This window comes from Zalophus californianus, chromosome 2 (genome assembly GCF_009762305.2).
Source record: "Zalophus californianus isolate mZalCal1 chromosome 2, mZalCal1.pri.v2, whole genome shotgun sequence".
NCBI classification, from domain to species: Eukaryota; Metazoa; Chordata; class Mammalia; order Carnivora; family Otariidae; genus Zalophus; species Zalophus californianus.
In genome coordinates this window covers 19,949,027-19,969,070 of record NC_045596.1, presented here as the reverse complement: position 1 = coordinate 19,969,070, position 20,044 = coordinate 19,949,027, and the positions used below count along the sequence as shown (strand labels likewise).

General features: G+C 46.2%; 1 protein-coding gene across 1 annotated transcript in view; it reads left to right on the top strand.

The window, feature by feature from the left end:
* Nucleotides 1-20,044, top strand: part of CCDC149 (coiled-coil domain containing 149) — a 101,486-nt gene that overhangs the window by 54,404 nt on the left and 27,038 nt on the right. Inside the window, 6 exon segments of the mRNA XM_027597576.2 lie at nt 12,629-12,745; nt 13,539-13,581; nt 13,584-13,710; nt 14,432-14,504; nt 15,935-16,019; nt 18,060-18,204. Of these exon segments, the coding sequence (XP_027453377.2) occupies nt 12,629-12,745; nt 13,539-13,581; nt 13,584-13,710; nt 14,432-14,504; nt 15,935-16,019; nt 18,060-18,204 (590 nt within the window).

Here is a 20,044-nt window from a genome sequence, read left to right as displayed (position 1 = left end):
CGCTTTTTTGCTAGGAATTAGCACTCTTAGTTCCTGGTACATAAACATTACTTAATAAATCTTTATTGAAGGAATGGAATGGAGTAAATGAATGAGTGAATGAATAAACTGAATGAATGAAGAGAAGGAAAAGAAGAGCAAAAAGATTCAAGAAAGAGGAAGAGGAGAACAAAAAGGGCAAAGAATACAAGAAAATAAGCAGACTGAGAAAAGAAGCTGTGGTTGTCACCAGTAACTCCATTCACAGGCCGAGAAGTAGTTTCGAAATTTGGAGAAAGGAGCTAGAAAAGCAAACTTCCATGTAAGAAAAAGCAAAACCAAAGCAAACCCCCAGTATGAGGCCTTGGGAAGCCCTTGTGGAGAGAGCAGAGTGTCTGAGGCTGAGCCTTGGTGGACTCAGGGTAAAAGCCCTGCTCATAGGCTACCTCAGGCCTGTGAAATTCAAGAACACTTAGTAACTGCTGTTGTTGGACTCCTGACTACCCCCGCCCAACCCACCCCATTCCAAACAGAAGGGCCGATGGCATCATTTTATGAGCGGCTGTTAAAGCAGGAGATTTTTATATCCAAGTTGCCATTTTAACTCATGACCCTTATCCATATTTTGGGAAGCCCAGATTCTAGATGTTAAGTACATTTAAGAAACAAGGTGATAGGAAATTACTTGCCTTGGATATTTTAAGGTAGACTAATTTTTCCATTTGTTCAGCTAGAGCCTTATAACCCTACGTGCCATAAAGCATTTTTCAAACAGCCTCTTGAAAGATTTGTTGCCACCCTGGCTTACAAGCAGCTTAGTCGTCCTATGGGGTTGCGAGGGTGGGGGGGGTTCTGTGATAGGGTGGGGGTCCCATGATCAAACACCACCTGCCATCTCTTTGAACTGTGCCCAAGAATTTCTTGGAGCTCTTGGGTGGACACAAACCCCCAGTCCAAGCTAGAAGAGTGGCCTGAGAAGGGAAACTTACCAGACACCCTCCGTTTCCTTGATAATTATAGTTCTGAAAGGTTAATGAGGAAAGAGGAGGCACGCAGGAAAGGGAGGACTCACATCTCCACAAATCACCCTGGGAAGAGCTTTTCATGGGTGGTAGATTGCCCTGGGCTCTCCGGGTGTCAGTCTGTGAGGAGTAAGGACCCATTAGGTGGAAAGACCCAGACAATGTTGGGGCCTTAAGTCTAAAAAAGAGCCCACCAGGAGAATTGCAGCTTTCCTTCCCGTCCAAGAGGACTGCTTGCTCCTCTTCTGGGGATTTAAAAGAGTGGATTTAGGGAAAGAGGACCAGGAGGAAGAAGGGGTTCTCTGAGAATTTAAGGATTAGTAAGAGTCAATCAACAAAACTAGCAGAACACATTTGGATCAGATAGCCAGAGATGAGCTGGTAGACCAGCTCTCCAAAAGAGGAAGGCTGGCTGACAGCACTTTGCTGATTTTTATAACAAATCATGAGGCCACTGACATGAAGGCACTGAGCTGGGAGTTGGAAAGACTGGCACTCCAGGAAATGCCAGCTTCCAGCCTTGGCAATGTCAAGTGGTGTAGAGAAATATAGGCCAAGAGGTCCAACTTTGGAAATTGTTAGACCCAGATTTATAGTCTAGCTCTGCCAGTGGTTGTTTTATGGCCTTGAGCAGGTCAGTTTTCTCTCTGGGCCTCAGCTTCCTTATCTTGAAAATGGAAACAATCATACCTCACATAGAATTGTTGTCAGGTTTTATCATTTATACATCCACACATAGTTGGGGTCTTGCCACATACTGCTTAATGTTCTAGGAGCTGTGGATACACCAAGGAATAACAAAGACAAGGTACCCATTCTCATTGAGCTTATATTCTAGTTGGGGAAACATAAGAACTCTAGTTCGGGAGACATAAGAAAATAAAATACATAAGATCATCAGACAGGGGTTAGTGCTGAGAAGAAAAGAAAGCAGGACAAGGAGATTTAATGATCAGGTGTGTGTGTGTAATACTCAGTGTTTGTAAAGGGCATAGCGTAGTGCCTGGCACCGAGTAAGCGTTCCATGAAGGGTAAATATTGCTAGTATCTTAGCATGACCTGGGGCCAGATTGGCTTTGGAATTCTCTTGTGCAAGTATTTTACCAGGAAGCTCAGGTCTTCCTTCCTGTTGATCAACTGTTTCCAGTGAGCTGGAACAGTTCCAACTGTCCCGATAGAGACAGAAATTGTAGCGAGAAGCCTGGCCTCTGGAAGATGGATCCCCAGACTCAGCACTCCTTATAACCACCCCAGACTTTGCCAGCACCAAGAATGCTTGCTTTGGTGCAGAGCTCCTGGAAGCTTCCTTGCATTTTGTGTGCCCCTTGTAGAATAAGTACCTAATAGAGTATGTCAGGAACAGGAACTCATGTTCCCATTGAGACAGCCAGAACTGGGTTTTCTCGTCCATTTGCTTTTGTTTTTCTCCATGTGACAGATTATGGCACTTTATCCCAGAAGAACAATAATGCAACACAAGGTATTCAAAAGCAAGGAAGTTCAGGTGGACAGTGGCTCCTACCAGTGTCCCATGTCCACATTTCCTGGGCCCCCACTGGGCCAACTTAAATGTAGCTATTTGCGATATTGCATAAACACGGGGTTTTGCCCTTAATAATGAGCTTTATGTTACACCAGCTGATGGTCTTTAAGCACCTCTGTTTTATCTGGCATTGGCACCATAAAACGATAGAGCTCTTCTGTGAACATACCTCTATTGACGTGGGACTTTTGGATGGTTTCAGAGAGCAAACCAATTAAGTCAAGCCACTAGCCGATAAAGACAGACTAATGAGTATGCAGGTGACTAAAGTTTTTTTTTTTTTTTTTTAAAGAAAAGAGTGCTCAGCTGCGGCTGTTTGTAATGGTCCAGGATGAGGTATCAGAAAGCTCTTTGCAAACTGTTCCTCTTTATGCTTCAAAGGAAAGGAGAGATGTCCCAGTCTGTAGGAAACCCAAATGAAGAGAGCACTCTAATGAAAAGCTCTTACCTTGGGGCATTATAGAAATTAATTACAAAGAATTAAAATGAGTGATAAGGGCCCTTCGCCTGCTTGAGCCCCAGCATATCTTATTCTAACTGGGATCTTGATTGTGAACCATAGACAACGCTCAGTTAGTTCAGCAAGCAGCCAGAGTAGAGCAGTATTCCCTAATGTCTTACTGTCAGATGAATTAGACACATTGGGTCTCAGAGACCATATTGGAGCCTGTCTTGCCTTCTATGAGCACATAGCTTGAGTGGCCCATGAGATCATTAGTTTTGGACACCCATCCCATAGACCAGGCATTGTAGTTACTTTTCATTTTTTACTTTTCTTAAGTAATATTTACTCTTTTTTTAATTTAAAATCAATTTAATTAACATCTAGTGTATTATTAGTTTCAGAGGTAGAGTTTAGTGATTCATAGAGAGCAGGTTCTGGGAGATAGCCGCGCAAGACTCCTTTTACAGTACACCATATCCAAATCACACTCAAGTACAAAGACATTGAAGCACCTTACAAATGCTTGGTGGGGCCCTATAAAGACTGTGGCTCTGAGGTTAATGTGTACTGAACTGGCTGAAGGTAATTCAGGGGCTTCCTGTGTGATCTTGGGCCAGTTGCTTGACTTCTCTGGGTCACAGTTGTTCTCATCTTTGGTACAACGGAGATAACAGTTGTATTTGCCTTATAGAGCATGGTTCAGTGCAAATCATTTCAACAGAGCTTTATTGAGAACCCAACTATATGCTCTATGGATGGGGCAGTAAACACTGAATCCCTGCTTTCATGGAGCTTCCATTCTAGTAGGGATAGATGAACAGTAATCAACTAAACAAATAAATATATTCTATTTCACAGATTCTGAGATGCAGGTTTTCACATTTGAATATCTCTGATAAAAAATAATCAGTGGTATCGTGTTGTTAACGATGGACAATTTTTATTCTTTTTAGAGGTATATAATGGTGGGTCTTAAAGTGGAGGGGAGTTTTTTTTTGTTTAAGATTTTTTTAAATTTATTTTAGAGAGAGAAAGCGTGAGCAGGGGAAGCGGCAGAGAGAGAGAATCCCACGCAGACTCCACACTGAGCACAGAGCCCGACGTGGGGCTCGATCCCATGACCCCAAGATCATGACCTGAGCCGAAATCAAGAGGCAGATGCTCAACTGACTGAGCTACCCAAGCGCCCTTGGAGTTTTATATTTGATGAAATACAGTATAATATTTCGGAGGGTGTTTAATGCTAAGTGAAAACATGACTTAGAGTACATTGGGGTGCAGCCAGGGCATAATGGGGACACTATTTATATTGGGTGGTCGGGGAAGGCTTATCTGCTCACATGCCCTTTGCCAAGAAACCTGAAGGATGTGTAGCGGGAGGTGGTCAGTAACGGAGGGATAAAGTGCACAGCCCTGAGGCAGGGACAAGCTTGGGATGATAAAGGCATGACAGGGAGGCCAGTGCACCCTTTATGAGAATTAAATATGAAAAGTTGTACAAAGCACTTGACACAGAACACGCTCCACTGGGGGAACGCTGTGTGGTAGCTGTCGTAGTTATGGAGAGAGGCGGCAGAGCATCAACTCCAGGACCCTAGACTGCCAGGGTGGACCTCCCAGCCCTGCCATCTACCGGGTTTGTGATGTGGGCAGGTTACTTTACCTCATCAGAAAATGGAGATACAACAGTGCCTCACAGGTGCCTTGTTGGACTTAACCGGGTTCATGTGTGTAAGCACTGAGGCCAGGGCTTGGGGTGTGGGAAGACCCACATGTGTGTTCACTTTAAGTGGTAAGAGATTGCAACCTTCAGAGAGGGGGCGCTGTGGCTCACTGAACTCAGCGTGGACTCAGGGCAAGAGTCTTGACTTCAGAGCCTGTGTCAGCCTTCTGTGGGGTGTGTGGGGGGGGGTCTCTCCTGTAGAGGACATGACAGTGTCTGCCTCCTGGAATCATAGGAAGCATCAAATGAGACCCCTTCTATGTTTAAGAAGCATTTAAGGACCCCTCCGCTTAGCCAGACACCACTGTGGGTACCAGGGATTCCAGGGCACTTGATAAGGGATGTTCCTTGTGGTGGAGCTGACGGTAGGGAGGGCACGAGAGACGGATGAGATCATTTCTGGTAAGTATGATGAAGACAGTGGGGTCGGGTGGTATGAGGGAGAGCCACTTCGGGGTGAAGTGCTCTCATCATGGTATCCAGGGAAGCCTTCACAGAGGAGGTGACATTGGATCTGAGACCTGAAGACAGGAAGGAGGTGGGTTCTGGATAGACCAAGAGGATGTGCAAAGGCCCCGGGGGCAAGCACAAGCATTTATGTTTAAGGCATTGACAGCCAGCCAGGCTAGAGAACAGAGAAAAGGCAAGTGGCTGGAGATGGAGTCAGGAGGCAGGTGGGGAGCAGCTCACGTCCTCATGTTGTGCCTCATCAACCTGACTAAAAACTCTGGCATTTGTTCCAATGCAGTGAAAAGCCACTGAAGATACGATGTGTCGGAAAAGCTTCTAGCACATTGTTTGGCTCAAATTGGGTGCTGGTTACTCTGGAGACATTGATATACCCACTAATGAGTGTGCGTGATGATCTCCAGAGCCTTCGGAGGAAGACAGTGAAAACAACTGTATTTTGTTTGTTTGTTTGTTTGTTTGGCCTTTTTTTTTTTTAGTGATAAATTCTTTTGTTTAAAGCTAGAACTGGATTGTCCTATAGGTCTAGGAATTTGGACTCTGGTCTACACAATAGAGTTGCCCACTGGAGCCTTTTTAAGCAATTATGTCCAATTTTACCAAGGGTATTTCAAAAGGTCAGAGGGCAGTTGGAGAGCATATGGAGAAAACCAACAGGAAAAGTAAAGATAGGCAGGGCCTTGTTTATTAAGTTGGCAGGCATGGCACTATGCCAGATGAATGTGTAATAAATGCCTTTTGATGCTGACCTCGCCCTAGGTGGGCTCTTTGCAGCAATACACAAGAACTGGGGGTGAGGGAGGGCTAGCATCCACTTCCTGTTAGCAAATCTTTCATCTGATCCTCCTAGTGACCCTGACAAATAGAGTCTCTGCCTAAGAATGATAACTATACCAACTGTAACTGGGGATTGCACTTTTAAAGCTCTTTGGAAAGTTACATCAACAGTGATCATTGCATTGTAGCTGCGCTTCGTGAGGATAGAGACCACCCCCCCCCCCCAGTCTGGCATTATGCAGTGCACAGGATGGGCAGCCGTATGTAGCTGTCCTGTCTACAAAATAGCATTTATCCTTACTACAAACTGAAGGTGTCCCCCCAAAATTCGTATGTTGACACCTAACCCCCAATGATCGGTGGGCCTTAGGGAGGTGATCAGGTCATGACAGCATAGCCCTCATGAATGGGATTAGTGTCCTCATAAAAGAGACCACAGAGAGCTCTTCTGCCTCTTCTGCCAAGTGTGGATACAGCAAGATGGTTGTCTGTGAATGAGGAGGCAGGCACTCACCAGAGATGAAATCTGCCAGTGCCTTGAGCTTGGATTTCCTCGCTTCCACAACTAGGAGAAATGCATTTCTGTTGATCAGAAGCCACCCAGTCTACAGTGTCCTGTTATAGCAGCCCAAACAGACTAAGGCAGGAGTTGGTCCTGAGAACTGGGATGCTGCTAGAACAAATAACAAATGTGGAAGAGGATTTGGAACTGGATAATGGGTAGGGCTGGGAGAGTTTGGAGGTGTGTGCTAGATAAAGCCTACATTGCTGTGAATGGACCATCAAGGGCGATTTTGGTGAGGGCTCAGGAAGAAAAGAGGAGAGTTGCAAAGAAAGCCTACATCTTCTTGGAGAATACCGAAGTAATCCTGAAGAGGATGTTGGTAGAAATATGGACAGTGAAGGCCATGGATGAGGCCCCATAAAGAACTGGGGATGTATTAGAAACTAGGGGGAGGGCCGTCCTTGTTATGCAGTAGTCAAGAACTTGGCTGAATTGTGTTTGAGTCCATTGTTTTATGGAGGGTAGAACTTGTGACCAGCAAAATTTGATATTTAGCTGAGGAGATCTCTAAGTAGAGTGTTGAGAAATGGCTTGGTTTCTCCTGATTGCTTATAAAATACAAGAGAGAAATGATTTGAAGATGGGATTGTTAAGCAAAAAGGCCCCAGAACGTAAAGATTTGGACAGTCCTCAGCCTATCTGTAGTGCAGAACAAATGAGACCAGCAAGGGGATGGCCAGGTGACCATCTGACAAGCAGATAAGTACTGACCAGCCAGCTCAGACAGAAGCCAGGGGTGGTTCTTAAAGACAATGAAAGAATGGACATGAAGGCAAATCTGAGATCACCCAGTCTGCATGGTGTGCATGGGCCTGGGGTCACAGCAGCCTGGTTACAAAAGATGGGGCCACCTGGACCTGCAGGGCCAGCAGAGAGCCACCGTGGGGTTGTCCTACCAAGTCATGGGGGTGAGGTTGCCACCCCTAGTGGGTCCAAAGGCAGAACATCGAGCCAGGGAGGATGATTCTTGAGCCTTAAGGTTTAACAGTTTGTTCTGCTCAGTTTTGGACTTCCCTAGGACCCGTCAGCCCTTTCTTCTTTCCTGTTTCTCCCTTTTGGAATGGGAATGTCTATCCTCTGCCTGTCCCGCCTTTATATTGTGGAGGAACACAGATCGTCTGGTTTCGCAGGCTCACAGCTTGGAGGGGTTTCCCTCAGGACGAATCATACTGGAGTCTCACCTGTATCTGATTTGGATGCTATTTCAGTGAGGCTTTGGACTTAAGACTTTGGGGGCTGTCGAGATGGAATGAATATGTTACGTATGTGAGAAGAACATGAATTTTAGGGCGCCAGGGGTGGACTGTTTAGAGACTGAATATTTGTGTCCCCCCACAAATTTGTATGTTGAGATCCTAACCTCCAATGGGATGGTAGCAGGAGGTGGGGCTTTTGCGAAGCGATTGGGTCAGGAGGGGGCGCTCTCATGAATGGAACGGGTGTCCTATAAAAGAGGCCCCGGCATCTCTGTCCTCTCCTCCACTACATGAGGACACAGCAAGCCGATGGCCATCTCTAAAGCAGGAAGCAGACACCACATCCTCTCAGCACCTCGATCTAGGACTCCCAGCCTCTAGAACTGCGAGAAATAAAGACTTGTTGTTTAGAAGCCATCAGTCTGTGGCAGTCCGTTTCAGCAGGCTGGATGGATGAAGACAATCCCCATTTTCAGATAAACAGATGTCACCTGGGGCCCAACAAGGTTAGATGACTTGCCAAGGTGGCATGACGAAGACGAGCAGCATCGGGATCTGAACACAGGTAACACCTGCGAATAGCAGCTGGTCCTGCCCCTGGCTACCTGTCACTGTCGACAGGGGAAGAGGAGTTCAGGCAAGCGAAGACCGGATGAGGAGAGGATGTGGAGGGCCGAGGGGTGAAGCCTGAGAAGAGATCGTGGAAGGGAGTGAGTCATTCCGACTGGGGGCCCCCAAGGAGGACCAGAGTTTGAACAGGGCCTCCACAGAGGGGTCGGACTCCATCCATGGGGTGGGGGAGGGGCACCCAAGAGCCATTTGGCCACGTGGTTTTGTGGACGCGTCCCGCCGCCACATCCCAGCTGCAGCTGCTCCTCAGCCATAAGCTGACGACTCACACCCATAATTCATTCATAAACGTTTATTTCCATCTAAATCAGCAAATGAATACATCTATTGGTGGCATGCATGCGCCTCGCATGCATTTCTCTGGCTGGCGCAGGGAGGCTGGCCGTGGAGTTTTGATGGCCCCGTTTGGGGGAATTAAGTGCCCCGAGCAGTTGCTTCATAGCCATTTCCAAGGTGGGACATCAACATCATTGCCTGTGGTCTACAGATAAGGTTGGCTCTGGAGCTCTGCTTCCTCCAGCTTGGAAGGAAGACTGGACCTCCCCAGCGGGTGTATATATGGGGACGCTCACGTGGAGGATGACAATGATGACAGTCCATAACAACAATCGTGTTCGCAGCTGACGGTGCACACTTTTTGTGTTCCGGGGGCTGTGCTAAGCATTGCAGAAAAATCCCTTCCTCTCTTAGGATTAGGTCCTGAAGTCAGCACTTGAGAGACAAAAACGTGTCTCACCACCGTTCCCCGTGATGGTCCCTTAAATTGTCCATAAAGCTCAGGGCGTGTGGCATTTAGGTTCCCGAACCGGGTGGTATGGATAAATATGAACAATGTGATTGTGTCTTAAGGTATTAGCAGCCACTGTCCCACACCCCTCTGTCCAGGACCCTGAAAGCAGGGGTGCGTAGTGACCCAACTTAAAAAATCTTGCTCGCTTCATCCTCTCTTCTCCGTGGCTCTCTCCCCTCTTTTTACCTTCCTGCACCTCTCTGCCAAGCATGGATATTTGAACCCTTGAGTTAAATGCTTACTTAAAGCAACTCCACTCCTCAGTTCATGCTCATAGCAAGCCTCCCTGCACCCCCCACCCCCGCCCCCTGAAGCTATACTGTTACTGCTTCAGTGGAAGATACTGCAGCTCAGGGAAGGTCAGGCCTGTGCACAGTTGCACAACCAGCAGACTGTGGAGCCAGGACCCAGACCCCAACCAAGACAGACTGCAGAGCCTGCGAGGCTGTCGCCCTGGAAGGCAGGAGAACTCTTCCTGCCGCATCCCTACCACAACCCCCTCCTTGGGCCCCTTCAGCTGGTTGCACTTGAGTTTGACCAACTAATTCATCCAGCTATTACCAGTGTGGGGCCTCACTTTTTAAAAATAAATGTTTCAAGCAGTCCAGCCCTGCAATTTAATAGGCAATATTGTATGCATATTAAACACCAAATGATTGTTAACATATTTATTGAAGCTTAACAGGCATCGGGCATATAAAAGATGACTCTCTTATATGGCTGTCAGACCTCAATAAACATGTTTAATAATTAATTGGCGTTAAACAAACATAATTGTGTGATTCTAAATTAGGTGTTCAGTGAAGCGTTCTGTGCATGGGAAACCACAGTAGTGTTTTATTACTTCAAGTTCAGGCTGTCAGTCTGGTTTTCACATATCAAGAGAAGCGCCCCCCCTTCCCCCGTTCCACACCGTGTCAAAGGCCTCCTGTGTCCTCATGCTGAAAAAGGCACAAGCCCTCTCGTTCCTGGACCCTTTGATCTGAGAAACGTTTCTCATTTGGTTAGCTGTTTGTCTTTCTGCATATCCACTTGGGGTTCTTAGCTGTTTCTCGGCTAAGAAATTGTGTGATGTAGAAGATGTTTTCACATATCAGCTTTCAGTCGAATTAACCAGTTCTGCCATAAACTCCATCTCCCCCCAATACAGGTGATTCACATTATTCTCGATAGCTCTGCTCTCTGAATTCTCTGCTAACAGCGAATTAGCAAATACCGAACCATTGCTCCTAGGGGAAATGCAAGACTAGGTTCCTCACAGCCTCTGGTCACAATATTTTTTTTTTAGTCAATTCACACAGAACTTTCTTTTATGTGTGTTTCTGTGTAAAGCCATCTCACTTAGCCTATACTGTTGATTCTTTAACATTGAACGCGGGGCCTGTAGCACTGTAACTCACACCTGGCGCGTATTCTCCTCAGGCACCTCACAACCTTCGTGTGCCTAGGAACACGAGACATCCCTCCAGCACTGTGTATTTTAAACAGCAAAACACCAACAAAAAGCACAAAAGCATGAACAAACAGGGCACTGAATAGACCCTGAAAAGGGACACTTGTTTGCAGTATGAGAACTAAAACACGAAGGTAGAGCGTTGCTTTGTTCTACCTCAGCTGGGAATGCTCCTGTTGGATGAGTCTCATATTTGCAACTTTGTACTTACCTGCACATGTCTGCCTATGATGCAAAAATGCCACGAATGTTGGTTTTGAGATTACAGATAAATGTGCAGGTAGGTAAATTCACACATTCGGGATCCTTGAGTAATGAGGATCAACTGTACTCAGATTCCATGAAGCACAGCCGTCCGTATACCTGAGTATCCTACGTCCTCTGCCGGCCCTTTGTACAAGCTGCCCAGAGCATTGTCTGCTCAGATGCTTTAGCGCATAGTAGGTGCACGATAAATATTGGTCACGTTCGGTTGAGTCGTTTTCAAATAAAGACCCAAAATAGATATCGTTTGAAGATGTTCTTTGCTGTTTTTAGGCACCATTGATTTCCGTGGTCATTGCTGGTATTTATTGTCTCAAGCTAGTTAATATTCTACCTTGGCTTTTAACTGTCTTTCTCTCACCTGCCCCTAAATCCTTTAGAGACTTGAAAATCCATTTTCTTTGCAGGCCACGAACCCCTTAAGATCCGTGTTGGAATGAGGAAGAGCATGCCCCAAGCAGGCATTGCTGGCTGGGTCGTAAAAAATCTGTCTCTAGGATGTCCTCCATCTACGAAGCCCATCCACACACACCCTACAGGGAGGTGGGGAATCAGGCTTACAACCTTTTCAGAAGAAGCATCAGGAAGCAGGGCCATAACTTGAAAAAGTCAGTCTCGTGGCCACGTTTGGCGCTGAGCTAGGCAGGTAAGGGCTGTTCTGGCCCCATCAGATCTTCCGGGGATCACAGTTTCCATCATGGCCCTACCCAAAGGTTTGGAGTTGCACATGGAGCGAGCCTCCAGAGTCTGGGGCAGCTCTTGGTTCTGCAGGGATCCTTTGGAAAATTATATTTTGAAGACTGGAATTTTATCCATAGGCATTTAAAAACATATAGATAAAGTCTGTCATGAAAGTCGTGTGTGCTTATTTGAAAAGTTAGAAGTTAGAGCACAGAACAGAGAACATACATGGTCTCACCATCACCAAAACACACACATTTAAAAATTGCGGTGTATTGGGTCCTTTTTTCTTTTGTGCGCGGTTCTTCGTATAGTTTCAATTTTACTACAAATGAAAGTCTTCTGCTTTTGTTCCCCGCTTAGCATGCTATCATAAGCATGTTCTGTGTTATTACACAGTTCATCACCCTTATTTCCAACAGCTGCAAACCAGCCCATTGATTGATTGCACTACACTTTGCTAGCCATCCCGCTCTCGTTAGACGTTCATTCTCGTTCTCTAGCTCTTTCTGGAAATGAGAGTACAATCTACTTTTTCTTTTTTCCTCAAGCTAGTGCATGTCTGGGATTGTTGTTAGCCCAGATTGTTAGAGACGGGGTTACTGGATCTTTGGTGGGGACATTTTTTAAGGCCCTTGATGACGTAGCCTCTTTGTTAAGATGTGGGAGTGCACGCCCATCTTACTGGATGCTTCTGAAAATTGCATTACCATTTTGTTATTTTTGCTGAGTGTAAAAGAGACCCAGCATTTTTTCTTCACTGTGGTAACACTACAAAGGACCTCCACCTTCAAATGCCCAGGCCGGCGTTCCCGTTAGATTTATACTATGTATGCATGCATATAGGGGTATATGCATGTGTGTACAAACTACAGTATATATTGTATATATATTTTTTTAATTCATGATATTGACATGACGTTTCTTTGTTTTGTGCCTTTCCTTAGTATTTCTTGAAAAGTCTTACCTTCCAAAACTTTCTGCCTTAATACGCTCAGGTTTTTGTTTGGATCTATTCATTTTAACACACACATTCTCTCTCTCTCTCTCTCTCCCTCTCCCTCTCCCTTTTCCTACTAATGGAAAATGCAGCTCTTGAGGATGACAATTGCCAAGCAGAGGCTCGGAGACGAAGAAATTGGCGTGCGGCACTTTGCAGCTCATGAGCGTGAAGACTTGGTTCAGCAGCTGGAGAGAGCTAAGGAACAGGTTATTGCTAACATCTGTTAAGAGTGGGGGATATGTTTGTACCGTTGGACTGTGCCCCCTGTTTCTCAGAGAGGGCGAGGTGCCTGGGATGCCAGGTGGAGGCGGAAGGAGGGTCTGAGTTGAATGCTTTTATGTTCTCCCTGCTCTGCTACTTCCCGAGCGGCCTCTTGTGGTTCTTGCTTCCAGTAGGTCTGCCCTCCTAGTTTGGGGTACCACTGCTCTGAACACAAGAAACATCCACCTCCCCCTACTCAGGATAGACAGGAAAGGAAGAAGACATGACAAACTGGCCTTCATTTGCAAGTTTCCTGAAGTGCTGAGTAATGCTTTTTAGGCAAAATCTCAATGGGTACAGAGCCCTAGTTAGGGAACAGGGAAGAGAGCCTAAACTTCATTTTCCTTCTCTTACTAATTGGTTTTGAAGAGCGAACAAGATTTCTGGGTCTGGAGTAGCTGGAGAAGGTATGCACATGCAAGACCCCGGCTGCTATTGCTAGTGTCTGGATTTGCCCTCTCCGAGCCTCTTGCTTTGGGGCATGCTGCACTTGGGAAGGGATCGGTTCTGCTCCCAAGCTGCTGCCCCTGCCCAATCTTAGACATCACAAGCGTCTGGCAGGGACTTACTTCCTTCCCTGAAGCTTTTAACCAGCGTGTGGGTGCTTGTGGTTCATAGCATACACGGGTGGGATGAATATGCTCTGTCAGAGTCGGTCAGCCAAGCAGAAGCCTCCATCTCTGGCCATAAAATGACATCTGAAGAACATCTTAAGTAAGGACACTTCCTTGGTTTCAGATTGAGTCTCTGGAGCATGACCTGCAGGCCTCGGTGGATGAACTTCAGACGTTAAAGAAGAACGGTCTTCCTACCAGGACAAAGTGGAGAGGCTCAACCAGGAGCTAAACCATATCCTGGGTGGGCACGAGAACCGCATCATTGACGTGGACGCCCTCTGTATGGAGAACAGGCAAGTGGCCAGGCCTGGACACGCACTCAGGCAGGATGCTGGCCGTGAGTTCTCTGCAGCCCGAGTTACATTTGCCTTGCATTAAAAGGAAAGTCCCACCGCCAAAATGGTGATAGTAACGTCATGTATTAGCTGTAAAAGTCAGAAAAGAAGCACCACACACCTGCATGTGTGCCTCACTGACCCCTTTTCTCTACCCCCCTACCCTCCCCACTCCCTGGTTGGGCAAGAAGGGTAGGGAGCCAGTGAAAGCTGCTTGGTATTGCTATCAAGGAGAGGGGAAAGAATAAGAAAATAAATTGAGAATTCCCTTAGCTGTTTCTTTTCCCCGAGGCAAATTTCAGTGTGTGTGTGTGTGTGTGTGTGTGTGTGTGTGTCTAATTTAATGTTACGTCTGGTGTCGCCTCTCCCTGCCTGCCTTCCCAGTGGAATCATCTAATGAGAATTATGTGAAAACTGTGTGGAGACCCCTTAGGGATCTCTGCAGAAGGCTGTTCTAAAGTGGGGTTTCTGTGATTTGGGCATATTTGACCTTGATCGTCTCCATTTAAGAAGAGGTCACCAAGATGCACTTTTCTCCTCCTCTTTTGGTGGGTGAGAAAGCATTGTATGTACTGGTGACTCTGGAGGCGGGGTTGTTTTCTTTTTTTCTTCTCCTCCTTGCGTGTATGTTTTTTTATTTTGCTCCCAAACACTTCCTAGTTGCATGTTTCTTTCCTAGGTACCTTCAAGAGCGATTAAAGCAACTCCACGAAGAGGTCAACCTCTTGAAATCAAACATCGCCAAGTACAAGGTAGAGAATCGTGATGATGCTGGTAATGATTCACTATTGTACATCTAAATGCCATTCTATTTTAATTCCCTCTTATGTGCCAAAGACATTTGAGTGCTTGCCTGCTCTCCTGATAGAGTAAGAGCTTTCACTGAGGTAACCAGGAGGAATTAAGCCCAAAACAACAAACACAACAAAAATAGCTTTTGCAAGAGCATCTTTGTTGCTGTCACCTGGACAGGGCACACACGGGCCTTCCAGGATCTGGGACGTGGGCCACTTCACAGCCTCGGTCCACATAGAATCAGGCGTCCTATTGGCTTCTCTAGAAAATGTTCCATCATCAGACGCTATTTGTCTCATAATTATCCGTAAGAAAATGGTTTCCGAGCAACAAGAAGAAACCAAGATTGGGAAATCACAATGTGAGCGAGAATGTTCACGTCACACTGAAAGGACAGAACGTTTTAAATTCTCCCACTGTTGTTTAGACTCATTCCAGCCCCATTAGTTTGATAATATCTATTTCTGCAGATGTTCATTGTGAGCGTTATAATTAGAAGCATCTCCTGGGTTTCTCTGCTTTGAAAATAGATTGATTTCTCTCCTGAGGGTAAAGTTTTATAGCAGTCTAGGTGCTTGGGAGAACCTTCTCGTTTTCCTGGCTTCCGGTGTTAGCTTTTCTTCTCCGAAGTCTCTATGCTGTTCTTCCTTTTCCATGCTTGCGGGGGCCACACTTTGTGCCAGTCTATATATACACATGGAGCCACAGAAGAATGCAGCTTTTAAACTTGTATAATTAATACATGCATTTAAAAAATGTTGTGTATGCATTCATTTAACAGCCTTTACTTGGTTCTTCAACGTGCCAAGCACTGGCTACACAGTCATATCAATTGTAATGTGAGGGTCTGTGATAGGAATGGTACTTTGGTGGGGCACCTGTGCACCTCCTAATCTTGTGTACATGGCAGACATCATTCATCGGTCCTGGCTTTTTCCAGTCCAGCAACGGAAGCCTTCCGAAGACCAATAGTGATCTCTTGGCATCGGCAAATGAAAGGAAACCTGTTCTCCATCTCATGTCTATTCAGAAGGGGTTTCCATAACTAGTGACTTCACACATTTGATGGAGCTCTTGCTTTGAGATTTGATTTAATTTAATGAATACGCATTGAGTGCCTTTTATATATAGGAGAAGGTAATTGCTGTCATTCTGCTGGGCGCCAACTTTAAAAAAAAAAAACAACAACAACTCTCTACCAGGTCCATAAATTTCATAACTCTTTGGCAGGGATGTGGAATTTTAATAGTTGGGTCAGCATTTGGAATTTGCCAAGGGTTCCTGTGTGCCTGATGGGAGGGTGCGTCTACTCTAAGTAGGTATTTTTCTTTTTTCTTTTTTTTTGGCTTTTTGATAGAGATTGTATTTTCTCCCAATGCTACATTAGAATGCTCTCGAGAGACGGAAAAACTCAAAAGGCCAGAGTAAATCTAGCAGCAGTGCGCTGACTGGAGTCCTGTCTGCAAAGCAAGGTAGGGTTTGTTCTCTGGAGGGACTGCTTAGGACCACAGAACGCTGGAGCTCGGGCTCCGCATCTCCGTTTGTGGGTGGGGAGCCAAGGTGGTTCTTAGAACAGCCCTTCTCAAACCTTCATCTGTATCAGCATTGGCTGGAGGGCTTGTTTGAAAACACAGGATTACTGCCCCACTACACACACAGTTTTTGATTTAGTAGGTCTGGGAGGGCCCCAGAGAATACGCATTTCTAAAAAGTTCCCAAATGTTGCTGATGCCTGTTCTGGGATCCTGCTTTGAGAACAGCCACATTAGATGTCCTTCTAATAACAGGACCCCCTTCACATCTGGTCCCCTATCCTGTGCTCTTCCTTCAAGAGCGCTTTCCCTCCTCTGATCACCAGTTTAGCATCCCTGGGTCCGTGTTCCAGGCCTCGCCGAGCTTCTCCTTTTTCTGGCCTCTGTGACCAGAATAGAAAAGTCTCACAGCTGCTGAAATCATTTTATCATGGAACATGTGCCTTTTTCAAAGAAGCTTTTATTGATTGCAATTCTGTTCCTCCTTCTTGTCGATTCTGATGAAAAATAATGATCTTCCAGGAACAGTCCAGGGGAATAAATAGCAGAGGAGCTTGCTTCTGACACTTATTATTTGGGAATTCAGTTCTCAGCATAAGCCTCAGGTTGAACATGCTCACCTGGCCCACTTTCGGGTTGTCGGCCACGCAGACCAGCAACGAGCATGTGGGAGTCTTAATCAGAGCTGGAGTGGCTAGGGGGAAAAAAAAAGTGCTGAATCTCCAGCCGGCCTAATAACCAAGGCACTTTTACAAGCAACTTCTGTTTTTCCACTCAACTAAGAAAAGGATACCCTAGAATTGTTTTTAAATAGAAAACCACAATACTCCACAGAAATGTGAAGTAGCCCATGTGAGTTTAGCTCTCGATACCCTTGACAGCCAAACATCTTTGAATGGCGAGACCCAGTCTTATCACTGACGTGGGGAATGCCAGCCACATTCAAAGGCCATGCCGTAAGCCCGCAACGGCCTTCTGGATAACCCAGCCTTTCTGGATAACCCTCCGGCAACTTATTTTGAAAAACCTTGAACTCATCCCCTTTGAGCAACAAGAAATAATTACCAATGTATGAAAACATGCTGCTTGAGGAGAGTTCTTCCTACATTAGTTATAAGAAAAAAAACAACATAGGAAGTAACATAAATGTCCAGCAGAAAATTAAATAAATTATTCTATATCTCTATATGGGCTCCCAAGCTGCCTTACATTTTATGTTTTAGGAGATATTGATGATGAGGAATAGGGTTAAGTGAAAAAAGAAGAGCTTTTTCCCATTTCAGAAGAAAAAATGTATGAATCTGTATATCTATGTATAGGCATATAGAAAATGATGTTCAAGAGATCTAGTGAGAGATTTAATTTTTTCTGTCTGATAGGAGTACAAACGGTGTCTTTTTTGTGGTAACTTGTAGTTTCTAAAAACATGCAGACACAAAATATATTTTGTATTTTAAATAATGTCCCTGTGATCTTGCCACCCACCGAGCATACCACACTGTAGGAAACTCTGTCACAAAGCAAGGAGCTTGGGGACCAGAGTCATTGCCATTTGCAAGGCTGTGTGACCTTCAGCTGATGTTTTTAATCCATCAGTGCCTTGCTTTCCTGTCCATGAAATGGGAATAAATAATACTCCCCAGGGTGGGTTTTTTTTTTTTTTTTAATTTTGGACCTCAAATGAGTTAGTATGAAAGTGTTTTGAAAGGGTAAAATAATGGACAAATGCAAAAGATTATTATCCCTTTAAAAAACTGGTGATAAACGTCCATGAGAACTTCCTCGTTTCTGCTCAACCCTCACACTGAATTTTATTTTGTTTTATTTTGACACCCGAAGTAGATTCTTCAATACAACATCATAGCATTTAGAAGCGGGGAGCCTATCCCAGCTTCATTATCCAGGAAGAACAGACGTTGGTTTGCACTGCAGTGTTCAGAAGGACTTAAGACTGAGCTATAAACTTTATATCCCACCTAGTTCAGGATCTGTTATCTGAAGATCACGGGTGCAGTCTCCCAGCTACTCCACAGTCCATTTCTGATCTGAAATCTCTGGCAACGGCCCTGCTGGAGACAATCCACGAGAAAAACATGGTCATCCAGCACCAGAGGCAGACCAACAAGTAGGTAGCTGGACCCTTGGTGGGTGGTGGGTGGGAGAAATGTGGGATGCTGGCTGGTGGCAGCCAGGTGGGACTGTAGGCCTTTTGGGGAGGGGAGGGAGCCCTTAAGTCTGGAAGGACACTTCTTAAACTAGAATGATGTGTCTGCATTATGACAGCATCTTAGCCATTTGCCGGAGTGGGGGAGGGGGAGAATACTACCAGCCATTACGTATTGAACACTTACTTCCCGGGCCCCTCACTGAGGAATGCAGATGACACGGGCCGTTTGGACAGTACCATTGCTCGGGTAACTTACCCTCTCTCTCCTGCGGGTCTCCTTCAGGGGCGGCACCTCCTCCGTGCCATCTTAACCGACAGCGTGACAATGAGGGGTTCTGACCAGGAGGAACGCCAAGCAAGGCAGCTGGGCCTACAAGGGAGTGTCATGTCACTCTTCCACAGGAGCAAAAAAGGTGGTGGGGCAGAACAATTCAAATAGAGGTCTCCTTGGTTTTTATAAACATACCGACTAGGTGGGGCAGAGTCAAGTTAAAGTAGCCATCAGAGACACACGCAAAGCTGGAGGTGTTCAGAGAATGGTGAATAAACAGTAAGTTAAGGCAACAGACGTCGCAAACAGGGCTGGCTTTGAGGGCAAGCGAATGCGCTTGGAAGGGCCCTGCCCTTGGTCCGGAACTCCACAGTCGCCATCTTCAGATTCTTGATCCGTTTTAAACAAGGAGGGCCTGCATTTGCGTTTTGCGGTGGGCCCCCCCAAATTACGTAGCTGGTCCTGCTTATAAAACCTACACGCAGCGCCAAAATGAAGGTGTGGAAGCGCGCAGGCTCCGAAAAGCGGGCTTCCAGCGAGGAGGGGAGGGATGAGGGAATCGGGGGTCCTGGCGGGGGTGGGGGGGCACAGGGAGTGAGGCGACTGGAAGATGATTGAGAGTGTTGTAAAGACACAATGGAAAAGGGCAGCCGGGGGGTGAAGGGGAGACCGCGCAGGAGATTAAGGTACACATAAAGAAGGCGGGGAGCGGTGGAGGGAGTCTGGACAAACTCAGAAGGACGACAAGGGTAATTTATTGACAGAAGAAGTTTTTAAAATTCTTTTAAAACAAATCTTAACCAAGGAGTGAAACAATCAGGTGCTAAAATGCAGATACTTCTCAGGGGAGGGAGAAGAAATGGAAATCTCCCCAGAATAGGTACGAGGGTCTGTTTTATCCAGCCGGTAGTGTTCCGCCTGAGCCTTCTTTGTCCTCACTGACTCCCAGTAAAGCACCACTGGGCTCTTCCAAAACTTCTCAGGTCTTCTAAACCCTAGTCTGTTGTCAGCAGGAACCTCAGCTGCTCTTGTACTGAGGAAAATAGACGCTCCTCACCAGGAAGCCTATGGGCTTACCCTCCCCTGGAACCAGTGCCTTCCACCCTCAGTCCTCCTGGCTCTGGGAAACACACCGGCCCACCATCCTGTTGGTCCACAGCATCTTCCCTCCTCTGGGCCTGGCTCCCCTGTGAGCAACTCTTCCCACCTGTTCCACTCCTAACCCCCCTCCCCCCACCCCGGCTCCTGCCTCTTCATCCAGAAACCACACGGAGCTCCCTGAACCCCCAAAGCCTTTCCTCTGCAGCTCCCCCTGAATTCCATTCATCCAGCATCTTTGTGAACAAGAAGGGCCGCCTTTACTTCCTCAACAGCCACCACCTCAAAGTGTGTCCCGGGGGGGCACCCGTGTCAGAATCACTCAGAGACACTGATTTTGAAATGGCAGATTCAGGGGGGTTTTCTGGAGGGAACATCAGGGTTCTGGATCTGAACCAGCCCCAGGGGATGCCATATGCAGGAAAGAAG